The sequence below is a fragment of the Argopecten irradians genome, chromosome 9 (assembly GCF_041381155.1).
Source record: "Argopecten irradians isolate NY chromosome 9, Ai_NY, whole genome shotgun sequence".
Taxonomy (NCBI): domain Eukaryota; kingdom Metazoa; phylum Mollusca; class Bivalvia; order Pectinida; family Pectinidae; genus Argopecten; species Argopecten irradians.
The window spans coordinates 36,116,472-36,134,241 of record NC_091142.1 but is presented as its reverse complement, the minus strand read 5'-3'; the positions used below and the strand labels follow the sequence as shown (position 1 = coordinate 36,134,241).

Here is a 17,770-nt window from a genome sequence, read left to right as displayed (position 1 = left end):
ATATTTAGCCGACACCATTAGATAATTGACTATATTCCAATCACTAGTGAGGTCTGTTGCATGCGTCCCTATTGTTCATTCATTAACATTACTTTTAATCACTATAACATTGATATGATGCCTCCCTCTTATCACTGCTTATTCAGGTTATAGACAGACGGAAATTCTTCATGGCATAATGCCATATTAGTTTTGATTAGCTTCCAATACTAAGAAAGAGTGGTTTGACGATGGATTTGAGATGAAAGACACAGGACCCTGCACTAGCAAGCCAACTTTGTTAATCTACTTTTGAAAACGAGCTTTTGCCAAATTTTATCCAACAATTAAGAAGTTTTAACCATATTTATAATATTAGGAGAACCAATGACGAGATAAATATTCCTGAAGATTGTTCACTTTTTAATTCAAAGATGTCAAAGAAACAAATCAAACAAGCTTACAGTTAGCATTAGGGTAGTCCCGTTATCCTTTGCTAAAGGTTAAAATCAGTTGACCTTCAATTCAAACATTGATTGTGGTGTATGAAGGACAAAGGTAATAGAAACTGCTTCTTCTGGATTTATGATAAGTTACAAATGGATGTGTAGTCTGATAGTGTCATTGGATTCGATATGATTTGTTGGTGAAAGGAGGGGTATCACTTTGGGTCGTTTTACAGCTATTCAGTGATAAGCGAAATATTTTGCATGAAGATACAGTAGAGTGAGATACATATTGTATGCTATTCAGAATATCCTATTTTTCTGCACTCATGGTAATTTCAGAGGTCAAAGGCCATAGAGTGAAATTTCACATATCCAATGTTTAAGTCCTAATTCATTGATATGAGAATAGAGATAACATTTTTTGCAGGTTATGCCTGTAAATATTGGCTTTGTGAGGTTCAGTTCAGAAAACTGATAAAAAATAAAGAAGTAGGTCACTTTGACCTAGTTAGGCATTTATCCTATTTAAATATTTTTGCTGAAAAATAAGATTTTTCAAAGATTTGATAGCTTAATTTGATGTTTAGTACTGCATAAGGATCTTGACATAACCTGCTTCAGATTAATAGAATATTTTCTTATCTTTTATCTAGATTTTATTCTTGGGTCACTATAGGGAACGCCTGGCCTGCGTGACTACTTATGACTGTATGAAACGCCTGGCCTGCGTGACTACATGTTACAATTTGGAACTCCTGGCCTGTGTGTCCTAAACTACAACATACTGTGTGACTACCTATGACTATATGGAACGCCTGGCCTGCGTGACTACTTATGACTAGATGGAACGCCTGGCCTGCGTGACTACTTATGACTGTATGGAACGCCTGGCCTGCGTGACTACATATGACTATATGAACGCCTGGCCTGCTTGACTACTTGTGTATATGTGAAACGCATGGCCTGCATGACTACTTATGACTGTATGGAACGCCTGGCCTGCGTGACTACTTATGACTGTATGGAACGCCTGGCCTGCGTGACTACATATGACTATATGAACGCCTGGCCTGCTTGACTACTTGTGTCTATGTGAAACGCATGGCCTGCGTGACTACTTATGGCTAAATGGAACGCCTGACTTTCGTGACATTAACAACAACACTTTTTGAGCTAATAATGACTCTCATCTTCACCGTTGTGAAGCAATGTTGTGTGATCCTGATGGTTGCCATTGCTGTGCCCATTTGATTTGTGATTTTTACCTAAAAACGTATTGCTAGTTGGAATTAGTATCAGGGAACGGTGATAGGTAAAAAACTTCTTTTATTGAAATTTTGAAAGTGAATCTTTATTCGATTAATGCTAAAATATTATCATGTAAATAAATTGTATATATTTCAATCATTGTTGTACTTTAATAAACGTTTATTTTGCTTAAAAACGTTTTTTTTTTTTTTTTTTTTTTTTTTTTTGTGAACCCTTATTCGAATGAACAACGATGATTACCCGGTTTAACAATGATAAATCTGTGATTGGTGATACATAAAAGATTAATGTCATTAGTCGATAAGTACAGAGAAACTCCGAATATATACATTGGTTATGTGTTTCATCCGAACAACCAGAACCAGGAAGCAATAATAAAAATCCCGATATAATGAAGGAGGGGTGTTGAGTTCTGTTGCCGTAAACGTAAGTATCTGACATTTTGCTTTTGTAACTAATTACCATAAATGTGTTTATCAGATATAAAATAATAGCCAACACTTTTGTTACATAATTGTTATAAATATTTTCTTGTTTTACAGATATTTAACATAGTTACGTGTATACATTGTGCAGAGTTTAATTAGGACACTGTTCGATATATATATATAGATTTGAAGCTCGTTATTTTGAATGAAAACGAACTATGAATTATGAATTAATTTATTTTCTGTTCATTTAATGAAACCGTTAGCAATATATATCGCCGTCGACATTTATCACTATTTGATCAATTATAAATAATGATAATAAGATAGATGTACTTTTCAACGTTTGTATTTTTAACGTGCCTATAGATACTAATGCATTATCTAGTTGTACAATGTTAAGGCAATAAATGCTCGACCAGTTCTTATTGTTATCAGAATTATCACACGACTTATCTCATTTAATTAAAGCGAAAAATAGTATTGCTTTGTCTATATTAGTATTATTGGTAAGTTTCGTAAATGTGTATATGATGACACCATTGACTTTGTATTTAAACTTTACAATGGCGTTGCACATTTTTACAATAAACCTCACATGACCACACGCTTCCCACCTTACAGGCTATGCTTAATTTAACAACAATCAGCATTGTTTGGAGTCCTTGTTCGGATATGTGCATATGCAAGACACAATAGCTAATGACCTAGATAAATATCTGTCATGGGTGTACTTAGATATTGGCATGCGACTTCCAGTAAAAGATATCTTCATGTTAGTTAGAAAAGAAATCTCTTTTTAGTTTATTTCTATTTCCAATTTTACAATGATGGGACGATAGCAAGTGAAAGGGTTTAAGTACGTGCGATAAATATAATGGCGGACGGAAGTGACGTCATAAAGATGTTACGGACGGTATCATAAATGTTATACAAAAATGCAGCTGGCAACCAGCTGACAGGCATGTGTCGGAAAATGTAGATGTGAGGTTTGAAGGCCCGCCAGACGGTAGTAGGAATGAGTTCCTATGGATGTCTGAATTACTATAGAACTATTCACAGATTTAAAAAAAAATTATAAGTCTTTTTGTGCGAAAGTATTGATGGCATCCCTGACATATACAGACGTACGTCAATGATTAGGTTGTCTCGGCAACCTCCAAGACACACTACTGCTATTAATATTATTAGTATTATTTAACATGTTAAAAGGACAATAAACTAAAATTAAGGCAAATATCCCCGAAATATTTGTCGGTCAATTTGCAAAGCATAACTGTTGATTAAGAATGAAAAAAATAATGTTTTCATTGAATATATTATAGAGCTTAAACGAAGAACTGTTTTTTTTTCATGTGCTACACATGCTATATGATTTTGGTGTGTACTACCAAATGTTTTGAACAAAAACAGAACGGAATTAAGGAACAAATAATAAATGAAGTAGAAACGAATCTTGTATGCTTTGTTTTTTAGATCGGAGATTGTGAGCGTTTTGAGATGAAACGAAACAAATGGGCAACAAGCCAAGCAGGTAATACGCATTTCTTTAAAATTATCATTTTCTGGTAAATATTAGTATATCGACCTTAAATAACAAGTGTGACCCATAGTCAAGATGATATCATGACTATCTGAGGGGTAAAATTGAGACGAAAATTGTTTAGAAAACACAATGAATTGAATATTAACTGTAAATTTCTTTGTTCTCAGAACTGGCCCGAATTTTACATAGTATAGTTAAGATCATATCATGTATATGCAAATAATCTTACGATAAAGCTCGATACTTTTCAATAAAGTGGAAATATTTTTTATAAACCCGTTGCTACTTAAATATTAAATGTTGTGAATTCATTATCTGTTAGATTGTGCTGTTAGAATGTATCTAGAAGTTTTACAAAAGATTTACAAGGCAGTTCATCTAATTTTTCATGAATTCAAATATACACCAGGATGGTCAAGATAGAAAGGCGTTCATTTGATAATGTGTTACCCAGTATAGTTACGACTTTCAGATCACAGTAATAGAGTTAATAATGAAGATGCTATATCAATGACACGTGTCATTATGTGTAACTTAAAATGTGTTTGATGTGCTCATTTAAAAATAAGAAATTATTATAAACCTCGTCAGGATCAATGAAAAAATGCTTAATGTACAGAGAGAGGTGTTTACACTGTCCATAACAATATATTTCCAACATCAAGCTGTTGTTAGGTTTTGATATGAGATTCCTGTCTTATAGATACAATACCATTCCTGTTTCAGTTTGGACGAGAGTTCACTTTCAAACATAGCAGGCAGCAAAATGGATGAGTAAGTAATTATGATATTTAAAAAGTGCACTCATTTATGATCGATAACATGAGCAAACTGGATCGCAGATAGATAATAACAACTATCTAATATAATCAAGCTACTTTTTACGTAATTCACATGTTGGACACTGTCTTTTTTAAATTCCAATATGTGTTGATAAAACTAATTCAAATAACAACTCGTTATCTTTATCACATAACAGCCTGATATCCATTGATATTGCCTGTGTAATATTTTTGTGTAAGTCACTTGTGTTTTATGACCTGGAGCGAATTTCATTGAAAGTCGTCTCGAAGTTTTAATTTTTGCACGTCAAGGCAAGCAAAAATTAAAAACTTCTTAGACTCGTCCCATAAAATCTCGTGTTACATGAACACTAATGTATAATCGTATGTCTATGATTCATACACATTGAAGATGTCATGAAGAGTCATCAATAATCGTCACGTCTATCTACTACAAACCAGTTTATATTCAAGTGTGCGTTATTCTCAACATATTCGCAAATACATAAATTAGCGTTGTATTCATAATGTTTCCAATCATATATGAGATGAATGCACATTGATTCGGGTTTCTCCCATTTCAGAGGTATTCGTTACAAAGACTTGGTATTTGTTAAAACCAAACCATGGGATACTGAAACAAGAAATACGGAATTTCCTTTCGAAAAAATTCAGAGTGACGATATCACCATTGAATCAACTGTGATTGGTGTCGATATATCCAGTCCGAACTTGACCGAGACAGAATGTGCTAAAAAAGACATATATCCTATGCCTTATATAACGCTTGAGAGTAAAACCGAGCAAGAAATATATACATTGAAAAATAAACATGGTCAAATAGAAGTGACCTTTGAACCGAATATTCCAACACGCACTGCCATATATACCGTCCATGTCAGACGAAGGGATGACAAAGCCTGGGATCATCATGACGTCAGGATGAAGGTAATCAAACTACCGTATACTTTAATGATGGTGTAAGAAGACGTACAATTATCATCAATAACAGATTACTTAAATATCATATAAAAATGACAAAATGGACAGGGATATCTCAACCCGAGTGAACGATTTTGGCTAGTCAGCCTGAGGCTTGCCGAGGGCTGATGACCAACATCTTTCACGAGGGTTGAAATATCCCTGTCCACCTGAAAGATCCATGTATGATTGTTTTTCTCCCATACTTTAACGGAAATGGTGAAAATTCAGTTGTTTGAAAAACATTTCATAGCGCCGTCATCATATGGACGTATTGATTACGTCACGTTTTCACGTATTTTCCCTACCCCGTAAAAGACAGAATTATCTTTTTCGTAGTAACCGCGGGATAACCCTGTCAAGTATGGGAGAATAATAGAATCTTACATTGGCCTGTCAGGTGGACAGGGATATCTCAACCGAGTTAAAGATTTTGGCTGGTCATCCCGAGGTTTGAAGAGGGTTGATAGTCATGATTTTTCACGAGGGTTGAGATATCGCTGTCCACCTGACTGGTCCATGTAAGATTCTTTTCTGCCATACTTTAACGAGAAATATTGACAATTCAGTCGACATGAACGTTGCCTTTTCCCTACCCCGATAAAAGACAGAGTTATCGTTTCCCTAGCAACCGCGGGATAACTGTCAAGTATGGGAGAAGGATATGTCTTAATTATTATGACAATTCATTTCCATGCATTTTAAAAATATTTAAGACGAAGGTGATATTATAGATAAACTAAATTGACCCCGTTTTTCTTAGCCAATCATATTTAACGTAAATACTATATCGTAGGTTGGAGAGATTACCGTTGAGCATTGTGACAGACCAGTTTGATATCGATGCTGTATTTGTAACGTCACAAATTGAAAAACAGACTATTGGCGTTACAAATGTAGGATGTGTAATGATGCTAGATCAGGACAATGAGGACATGAAGATCGAATTCCCTCCAAATGCTGTACACAATACAATGACGGTCACTATCCAGGTTGGTAGCGGAATAGATTGTTTCTAAATTATTGGCCAAATATGGATAATCAGACGAAACGTGTCAATGTCTACAATTTTATTAGCGAGATTTCCTACTGTTATCTATACGATATTGTTATTGTTTTTTTTTTTAAATAATTTGAAATAAGATTTGGAACCCACCTCTCAACTTAGGTTCTAATATATGAAATTGAATCTATGCATCATCATGTTGACCGGTAATGATAACATTTTTGCAATTACATGATATACACTTCATGTATATAAATGCCATGAAACTTTCAATTTATGAATGAACGAATGAAGGAATCAATAAAAATTTGATGACGATATTAAAAAAATAATATCGACATATTCATTTGACTTGAAGGTAACCTCCCTTGATGAGACGATAAAAAGACAGAAGATAACTCAGTTTCTAGGAGAGGATCATGGGGTACTAGGAGTCTCTGACTTAGTGAACGTATCACATGAACATCCATTCCTGGTCCCTGTCCGCCTGACCCTGCCTATGCCGCCTCTACAGCCTACTCCGGAAGGTGATAAGCCTACATTATTTGTCTTCCGTGTGGAGGACGGTGAAGTTAAGGAGTTGGAATCAGCGACAATACAGGAGGTGGAACCAAACCTCTTTGAAATTCAGACAATTCATTTCTGCAGGTGGGTATTTTCGTTTAACTGTTTTGTCTATTTATAATCAAAATGGTCGCTGTTGGAATATCGACTGCGTACTTTATTGAAATTTGCATGTGTTTTGTACACATGAACAACTCGTACATAAATAGATTAAGTGTGGTTGATGGGAGTTTGATTGAATTATTACAGGACGATTATAGACGCAGGCGAAGAACCGTAAAAACATTAAAGTCCTATTATGTTTTCATAATATATTAAATCTTAGAAAATACCAAATTTTGCCAAATGATCCTTATGACGATATTTCTTAAATAAGAATGTCGTAGTTAATCCGGACTGTAGCAATGATATGTGAATATATCACATATGAGAATGCTTTGTATAAACTTTGACCCAAGGTATGTTCGGCAACTGAAATATGTTGACAGACGACGCAAAAGCATTGTCATTTTAATTTCCTCGTTTCTATAAATGAGCTTCTTTAAGTATTAATTTGAATCCTACTTCAACTTTAAATCCTTTAAAATTATTATCAGAGATTAGTCATATGGAAACAGTAAGGAAATAAAACCCGGAAAGTCAATAACTTGGGAATAAGTAAGTATTAAGCGAACAAACAGTTTTTCGCGAGACCATACAATGAATTCTCCACAGGTAAGAGTGATGCGGGTACACGCGCTCGATTAAGAGGTAACTGAGGGGTGTTCTCTACTTAGTAATTCTTCGCTCTTTTCTAGTTTTGGCGTGCAAGTGCGTGAACCAGTTTTATAAGAATGAACATTTAATAAATCTAAAAATGTTCTAAATTTCCCCGTTGTGTCGCTGAGATTTACTTGGTGATCATCCAGATACGTACTATTTTCAGACAAACATTTACGTGTTCTATTCATATATATTTTTAATATGCATTTTTGTCGAAACTGTACTTATTTGAACAAAATTAAGTAAAGATAAATTCATAAGGATCATCGATGTTTATTCTGTAGAGCATTCATAAAGAATCATAAGGGGACTTAAACACTAGCAAAACATAATTACTGTTTATATCGAATAACGGATTTCTAGATGATATTGTGAAAATGCTATTTGCAGAAAACCTTTGTATTGTCATTCCAAATGTTTGTTTGTTTGTTCTTTTGTTCCAAACGTCAACGCTTTGTTTTCTAACGTTATGTAAATGGGTTGAAATGATTGCCTCCGACTTATATGTTGCTAATTTATATATAGGATTTTACATGAGTATTCATTTCATATGAGAATTTATGGAACGAGTCTAAGACGTTTTTATTCTTGCGAGCCATGGCGAGCAAAAATTAAAACTTCGAGACGAAGTTTATGAAATCTCATATGAAATGAACACAAATTTAAGATACGTTTTATCACAAATACAAATACTTACATAACAAAGAATGTCACGTCAAAATGTATTTCGGAAGTCCAGCAGAGGCCGCCATTTTGTCGTCCCGTCCTCGCAATCCTGACGTCACGTCATTTTTCCTGACGTCATTTTATTGTTTTTGTCTGACGTCATAATGAATTTCTAGCCAATGAAAATCGCTCCAGGTCATATTACACTATTAATATATGCAAAAATATAACACAAGGGAAATCAGTGGAAATCAGGCATATTGTGTGATAAAAACATATATTGGGTGTAATCCTTTCACCGTTCTCGTTGGACAGAATTATGTACCAAACTCTGTGGACTTACTAAAGTGAAATATACAATGTTTGGCATGCTTTGCCAAAATTTAGAAAAAAACACAACATTCTACGAGTCAACAGTACTGATTAATGTTAGAATGGATGCACTTTTGGCAACAAAGTTATGTCCAGGTACACCTAAGAAGTGATATATAAGCATACAACATATCCCTGGCTTAAACAGGTTCTCAAGCCTTAAATTACAGTGACATGTGTGTGTGATCAATAGTTGATGGTTTAGATGTACTGTTATTATGGTTCATAATGTTTAATAAAATGCTTATTCGTGTTTATTTCAGAGTCCTTTGTGCAAAAGGCCGTCAAAATGTCCATTCATCACAGGCAGTATCGGCAGCTAAAGGTATTTACGACATCAATGTTCTACGATGTAACATCCTACTGCTTTCTAAAATTGAGGGAAAGTTCATTCTGCTTCGTTCTGAAATAGTAAGCCAAGAGGAGAGAAGAACAAAGGAGATAGAAAGACAGGAAATGGAAATGACTCCAATTCGCACGTGTACATCACCAACGATAATACTAAAACCAATGGATAGAGTGAGAATTTCACTGGCCAATAATAATGGAATACAGTTTCCCAGGAACAGTGTACCGACCCATCCGTTCATTACTTATGACCGGTTAAATAACGATAACTCCTTCTCTTTCTACGTCGAGAAAAATCAGTCACTCGGAGCTGGTGAGTTCGGTGCCATTGAGTACGACTTAAATACGAGTGGGAATCATAAGCGATTGCATACGGCATCATTCCATATATTAAATGAGATAAGAAAACGTAGAGTGCCAGGTCGTTCATTGTCATTATCGACGGAGACAATAGATCGACCTTCAGGATTACAAACGGTTGTTTATAAACAACAAATGTCCGTTCCACAATTACCGTCTTCTGCCGGAGGTGAAACGGTAATGGATGGCCCTCCCATACGCTCTAGAGATAAAGACGAAATACCGGTCAACGTAGACAGTCTGAGTATACAGTCTTCACAACCAGATGCTAATCAGGACAATCTACAGAACCAACCAAAACAAAAATCAGTACTTTTGCCAGAAAAAGTCTTTAAAAAGAAGTCAAACATGACTAAAGGAGAAAAAAACCACCCTCGAACAACTCCTAATCCCGGAAACATCTCTCATAAAGAATTTGAAAAAAAAGAACCACTTAGTGCAAAGAAGGATTATAAACAATACGCAGGTAACTGTTATTTTTTACTCTTTATATAAATAACCTCATTATCAAATTAATCCTGTATATATACATGGAAATCTGACAGTAGATTGCTTTCAATTCATATAGGATTTTTTGGCGGTATTAATTTCATAAAATCTCATTTGAACAAAGATTTAAGATGAAGTTTATCACATACAAATGTACCTACAGCAACCCTCTTTTCGAGGAACCTCGTTTGAAAATGTATTGCGAAAGTCTAGTGAGTCCGAAATTATTGTTTCTGTCATGACGTCAAAATGACTTTTAGTGACATATGCAAAAATATCACAACCTATCTTCTGTTTCTATATATACATATATGTTTGTTGTCAAGACTATGAGAGACGTTTATTTTCTATTCATATAGAATTTCATTTAAGCATTGATGTCACATTTTCTAAAATTCCATCGAGGTATGAAAAAAAAACATATTGTTTGCAAACTGCGTGAATCTACGCGGATTCTCACAAAAGTTTGCAATTTTTTTCATAATCTGATGAAATTAAGAAATAGTGACAACAGTGTTTATAATGAATTATACATATTTTGTAAAATAAAATATGTTTAAATGTACCATTCTAGTGACTTTTCAATGGATTGTTTTCCGAATCAATACGCAACGTCAATGTCTCTATGTCGAGGTTTCGCGCCATTCTGTGATTTTTTTTTTCATAGTGGTATGCAAAAAAGGTATTGGCCTATCAGAAAGTATGATTTAATATGAAAACAAAGAAGAAATGATTATTATACAATGTATTTCATGTCTACTGACTGATTTAAAATAACAAGTCAATAACTTAAAATGATTTCGTTTTCTTCAGAAACATTCTCTGAGAAAAGCATGGCCTGTCTTGCAAGATATATTCCCGACAACGAATACCACATTTTCGCAACTCACCTAGATGTACCCATGGAGGAAGCTGATCGACTACAGCAGCAATATCCTCATCCACATGACAGAAATCAATTAAAACTCAGACTTCTTTTACGTTGGCTGAAAAACGCAAGTAACGACCCTTTCAAAAGACTTGACGTACTGACGAATGCATTAAAAGAAATAGACCATACTGCTGTAGCGCAAAGTCTTGAAGAAGCGTTCAACAACAGAGAGCCACTACAAAAGCCAAAATAACTAGTTTTTTGCTATACATCTACATCACTCTGACTAAAGGAAACGACTGAAGTTTTTGGATATATCATATCAATAAAAACAGAGAATGTCATTTCTATTAAATGACTAGTAACATTGCAGACATGGAAACAACAATGTCAGCCATGCTGCATAAACATAAATACAACATAAGTAATATCTTGATATAACCAAAACAGTGGATCATTAAAACATGCCATTGTCAAAACTTTGTCATTTGTAATGTAAAATATACAAAACTACTTTCTATGACAATATCTTTATCACATAACTGGCCTGTCGAGCCATGTCATTCGGCCATGTCATAAATGTCGTAAGACACATGTGTAATAACACTATTGTGACGTCACAGGTAGTTTTGACGTCATCATCTTTATGTGACGTCGCATGATAAGTTTCACTTATATTTCTATGAATAAAAGTTATGCTTACACGCGTGACTATGTAATGTGCAGTTTATCAAACTCGTTAAATAATTTGACATGACATTGGCCTAAAGGCTCGTGGTATATCAAATTATTGAACTTATTTGATAAGTATCATATTACCGAGCCACTCATGTAAGATCCCCTATATTTAAACAACAATAGCTTAAGTTAAAATAATGCACGGTCCTGCCTTTTCCTGCTATTATCATTCTTGTCACGTACATGCCATCAATGCCCTGATAAGTTTGTTTTCTCATTATATTGCGTATGTAAATTCTCATAAAATATGCCTACACGGTTTTTTCGTTAATCGCGTTTGATACAAAATTAGATATGAAGATATCTTTTCAGATATGAAAGTTATATACTTACATGACTTTTCATTAAAACAAATATACAGTTTTGGTATTATCGAGTGTCACTGATTTACTGCTATGCTTATCGCTAGTACCTATACAGTTATTTTCTTTTACATTATTCTATTAAATGATGATGTGATTCTATCTTTGTCAGTCGCTAAAGCTGTTCTTATGTCACAATTGTGTTTTAAAGTGTGTATTATCATTATTTTTGTTTTTGTTTTGATTGCTTTATACTTAAGCTTTGAACAGCATTCAGTTGGCAATTATTAAACATGAATGTTACAAGTTTTCAATTTCATCGGGGTATGAAGGAAATTTTGTTCGCAACCTGTGTAGCGGATTCTTAAAAGTTTGCAAACAAAAGGAGGGATATCACTTTGGGCCGTTTTACGGTCCTTCAGTGATAAGCAAAACATTTTGTATGAAGATACCTTAGGGTTCAGCTGCATATTGTACGGTAATAAGAATAACGGAGTTTTTCTGGGCTCATAGTAATATCAGAGGTCAAATGTCAGAAGGTGAAAATTCACATTTTCATTCTTTAAGTCTTAATTTATTATTAAAATTAATGAAATATTAGAATATTTGTCTTTGCAGTTTTTATATAAAAAAAAGTTAAATAATTTGATATACCACTCGCCGAAAGGCTCGTGGTATATCAAATTATTGAACTAATTTGATAAATTTCATATTACATAGCTCATGTAAGATCCTCTATTTCTATTACAAAGAATATGTATGAAAATATCAAGTATTTTGTGGGATACAAAATAATGAATTTGTATTTATTTATTTCCTTATTTAGTAGGAGTTCGACATGGGTAGAATTTGATGTCATCCCTATTTTCTGGTTTCCTTAATGACGTTGTGATTGTCTTTGAAAATAAGACTGTACTACTTTTAGCCAGTTTTACAAGTATAACTCCAGTCAAAACTTAAATATGCTCCACCTCTGACAAATGGTATTTTTCTCTATCAAAAGCAGGAACAGATGATTTCGTATTTTTTCAGTTAAAAAAGTTACTTACTTTACACCATTACTACCATAGAAAAGTTTGAGCTTCCTATTTTACAAAAAGATTACAACATTGAAAATAATTAATTGTATCCCGAAAAAGTTAAAAACCTATATGAATCCATATCCTTAAATTTAACTTTAATGAATATTTTATATTGATTTCAGAATCTTATGTACATAATGGTATATCTGGAAATCAGGACAAAAGATACAATTTAAAAACAAAAATGAAAGCGAACAATATGTTAAAAATATATTTTATATCATTTCTTGTGTTAATTAGACATATATATATATACAAGATTTGATACAAATTATTGTTAAAATTATGAGTATCGTTTATGCTCTGTCGGCGGTGGAAATTTTTAATGTTTGTATCTTTATATGCTGATGAGACCATCTTTATGTCGGATACTTCTGAAGGTTTACAAAAGGCCCTTGACGTTTTTTCGCAATCAACACGGATGTCTACATTTTGTAATAACTTAACAGGGGACGAAATAATTATTTGTTCAAATGTAGAGGAATATGTCTTTTATGTGCTACTTTTTACATCATACGTACCTGTGTCACACACTGCAACGACCAAGTATATTTCACGGTTCGTGTTTATACAGGTATAGTGTCAATCCAATCGTATTGAAATACTTATATGTAGCAATAATCTAGTGTACATGCAAGTTCTGAATGGAATCAGATCAGATGGAGTGTGAGTCAATAACTTGATACAGTCGTGATGAACACGATCAGAAAGATGTTTGTTTTGTATTTCGGGTGTAAACCAACGTGCTGTACAATACCCGTCGAGTATATAACGAAATCCTGACAGTTTCTGTTTTCGGCCAGTTAAAACATGCCGAATGTTTGTTCCCGTTTACATCTTAGCCACACATCCCATTGAATTGATACTGTACTGTTGTTTCTGTTCTCATCCATCTGAGGGAACAAGAGCTATCGGGCTCTTTACAAACTCTATAGAATAAATGTGTTATCCTTCTAGTACTTAATGCGTCTAACATTCCCTCAAACGCGTTTTAGATTCGTTTGCGTTTCTTTCGTTTAGTTTCGTTTGCGTTTTGTTTCGTCGAGCGTTTTTCGTTTGCATTTCGCGTTTTCGTTCGTTTGCGTTTTGATTCGATTTCGTTTGCGTTCGTTTGCGTTTTGATTCGTTTGGGCTTTCGTTCGTTTGCGTTTGCGTGCGTTTGCGTTCCAATCCGTTTACCGGATGTTATTCATTGATATTTGATTAGGAATGGTTTACTGCGCATGTGTTGGCTAAACTAAAAGTGGAGTCAAATGACGGTGTAGGCCGATATATTTACGTGTTCTGGACAATGTAGTAAATATACACAAATAAATTTAAAAAAAAAATCTTTTGTATCTAGACATTAATTACATTTGATACATGTAACCTACACACATTGTTTGATAGTAAGGATCATTTGTATACCTTTCTGCAAGGTCTTATATAGTACTAGCTATATATGTGTACATGTATGTGCTACAGAGGGACGGGTACAATATACACTTGTAACACCCTCGGGGGTCGATAAAGTGGACTGAAGGATTACAGACAGGTGTGAACTCACGCCACGGGACGTCGTACTGCTGGTCATAATATATATATAACTCACTGGTGCATGCATTATAAAAATTATATCCGACTCATCACTGCTAGCATTTGATCACATTATTTTCTAGTGATACACACTATTCTAATAATAAAATAACACAATTAATAATATCTCAACCATCGCTTAATACAGTATTTAAAACGAATACTTTTTTTACATATTTTATGTAAAATTAAGAACGTACCGAAGTCAATAGATATCAAATCATAATTGGCTTATATATACCACTGTATATACATAATCGTCCAACATGAACTGAAGTTTTTTAACTTAAGCTGAAAAGTTTTTTCAACTTAAGCAGAAAAGTTGTTTAACTTAAGCTGAAAAGTTTTTTTAACTTAAGTAGAAACGTTTTTTTAAATTAAGCTGAAAAGATTTTAAGTTAAGCTGAAAAGTTTTTTTAACTTAAGTAGAAAAGTTTTTTAACTTAAGCTGAAAAGTTTTTTTAACTTAAGTAGAAAAGTTTTTTAACTTAAGCTGAAAAGTTTTTTTTCAACTTAAGCAGAAAAGTTTTTTTTTTAACTTAAGCCGAAAAGTTTTTTTTAACTTAAGTAGAAAAGTTTTTTAACTTAAGCTGAAAATTTTTTTTTTCAACTTAAGCAGAAAAGTTTTTTTTTAACTTAAGCTGAAAAGTTTTTTTAACTTAAGTAGAAAAGTTTTTTAACTTAAGCTGAAAAGTTTTTTTTACTTAAGCTGAAAAGATTATTTAATATACACCAGGTTTTTTTAACGAAAAATTATTTATAAGACATTATTCAAATCCAGCACCTTTATTTTCTTACTAGCAAGATGGATATCTTGAAAAATAATGGAAGGCGCCATATTTACAATGTCTTCTAGGCAGAAAACATTTCTTGTTGGGGTTACCTTGAAGTAGTTGATTTGAAACCGTTCAAATATTAATCTGAATTGCAGATAGTACGTCGTCGGCCATTTTGTTTTATGCAATATGGCTGTTTAAGCTTGTCGGGAACGTACAAATGGACTAGCCTAACCCATTATAAATAGAAGGGGATGGCAGGTGGAATATTGGAAATACGATATACTTATCTACAACCGGATTTTTTTAGCTGAAGTTGAATAAGGTTTATTTGCATTATCACTTTTTTCAGCTTAAGTCAAAAAGATTTTTTTTGACTTAAGTGAAAAAAAGTGATAATGCAAAAAAACTTGTTTAACTTAAGTTGAAATCTTTTTAGCTTAAGCTAAAATCGTTTTAACTTAAGCTAAATAACTTTTTAACTTAAGCTATTATGTATTAAATATCAAAACGGCTTGCCATAACTGACAGTTGATGCATTCATGCTTTGTCCATTCTCCACTTATCCTGTATGTATGCAAATTGTATTTTGATAGTATTCTTTGTAAAAAGCAAATAAGTTGAAAAACTTAATGCAAATAAAGAATTTGAATTTGAACTGTATCTCTGTATTTACACCAAGGACGTATATGATTTACACGTATTCGCCATTGATATAATTGATCATGTATTTTATTGGTATGTTGATGTAACTAAACACACGAGGAATAAAATCACCATAGAGCTGGTTTTCTGTAATGACTAGAATAACACAACATTGTTGTTTTTGTGGTATGCTTTGGTACATGTACATGCACGGGGTCACGTATGCGTATTATACATCTCGTAGCCTAAACAAACATGTGAGGGGCCGCTATCAGTGAGCCATTGTTCATGGGTGACTGCACTTGACCAGGTGTGATACAAGTTGACTCAAAATCAAAATATGCCGCTGTCAAATAACAAATGGTATAAATGAAAGCAGGTAAATCGAGAGGGGGAGTGGGGATGGAGAGGGGTAGAGTGTTGTACATGCGTTGTCCGTGAATTATAAAGCAAATTTATATAAGACCTCCAAATGGGTCGGGTAAATGCTACAGGTGAGTGTCCACATTGATATCTATATAACGGGTACGGGGACCTCCTCTGGAGTCATATATATTTATGTATTTAAATATATGACTACCTAACCGCTAGACCTAGGGTTTATACTTGCAGTAGTCAAATGTACATGTTCACAATACCTACACTAAAATAAGAAATTCTTCTGAAGTGTTGTCTTTTCTGAAACTGATAATTTCTATAAAACAGTAATAGTATATGTGACAAATTCAGAGCAGACTTATATATCCTAGCATTGAATGAAGACTATTTGTACACATGTATGTTTTATAATTATTTTTAAAATCTCTCTTTAAGTTAAAAAAAATGTATTAATGCTTGGATATATATACGTAATCACATACTTATTGGTAATATATTTATAACAATAGCATATTTTCTAAGACAAGATATATTTTTCATAATGATAAATAGTGCTAAATCAAAATTGCGAACGAAAAATATGCATCGCTTTCAGAATCCGTATAGAACGTAAAATAGACATCGCTTTCAGAATCCGGATCACTAAGCTACCGGAGTCCCGATCGACATTTATGATTGCATTCTAGTCTTCCGGTCACGCTTTCACTTCGTTTACGTTTTTCGTTTTTCGTTTGCGTTTTTCGTTTTGCGTTTAGCGCTTGACGAAACGCGTTTTTCGTTTTTCGTTTGCGTTTTTCGTTTTTCGTTTTCGTTTTTCGTTTGCGTTTTCGTTCGTTTTCGTTTAACATTTCGTTTGCGTTTTGCGTTTCGCGCTCGTTTCGAGGGAATGTTAGACGCATTAAGTACTGTACATGAAAGTGTGTCATCCAATAACTTTTCTTCATTCAGTCCGATATGACGTCACCATCGTTTAATTTTATGCGCTAAATCCCTTCCATAGATGTTTTTATAGACTCCCATACACACTAAAGGAATGGTTACGCACTCTAACGGATCGATGGCGCCAATTAATTGTCTTTTCTTCTGTCCGTCGTCGTTCGACCCTTCAAAAAGGTCTCTGAATTTCGAGGTGCAAGATACATGTATGTCAACATCATTACGAGAGTAAGACAATATCTGTTCAGGAAAGACAAAATGTTCTCCCTTTGTAGTAGTGTATAATTCCATGAACGACTTCCAATGGCTTGAATGAAAGATAAGGTTCTCCATATATTTGGTTTTTCTTAAGTGTAGAAACCAGCCTTCTTTAGCTCTTTCAATCCAAAAAAATTGATAATGCAGACAATTCCTTGGGTGAAAAGATTGTCTACGGCTCCGATGTCCAAGTCCGTCACTACATTAT

At 33.8% G+C, this 17,770-nt stretch overlaps 1 protein-coding gene across 1 annotated transcript; it reads left to right on the top strand.

Annotated features, from left to right (window-relative positions):
- Window positions 1-1,662: 1,662 nt before the first annotated feature.
- Window positions 1,663-12,448, top strand: LOC138332194 (uncharacterized). The gene is given in 9 exon segments (XM_069280198.1): window positions 1,663-2,123; window positions 3,602-3,659; window positions 4,398-4,445; window positions 5,038-5,401; window positions 6,231-6,248; window positions 6,250-6,426; window positions 6,799-7,088; window positions 9,068-9,978; window positions 10,815-12,448. Coding segments are annotated over 8 exon segments (2,139 nt in total). The 5' UTR covers window positions 1,663-2,123; window positions 3,602-3,639; the 3' UTR covers window positions 11,126-12,448.
- The last annotated feature ends 5,322 nt before the right edge of the window (window positions 12,449-17,770 follow it).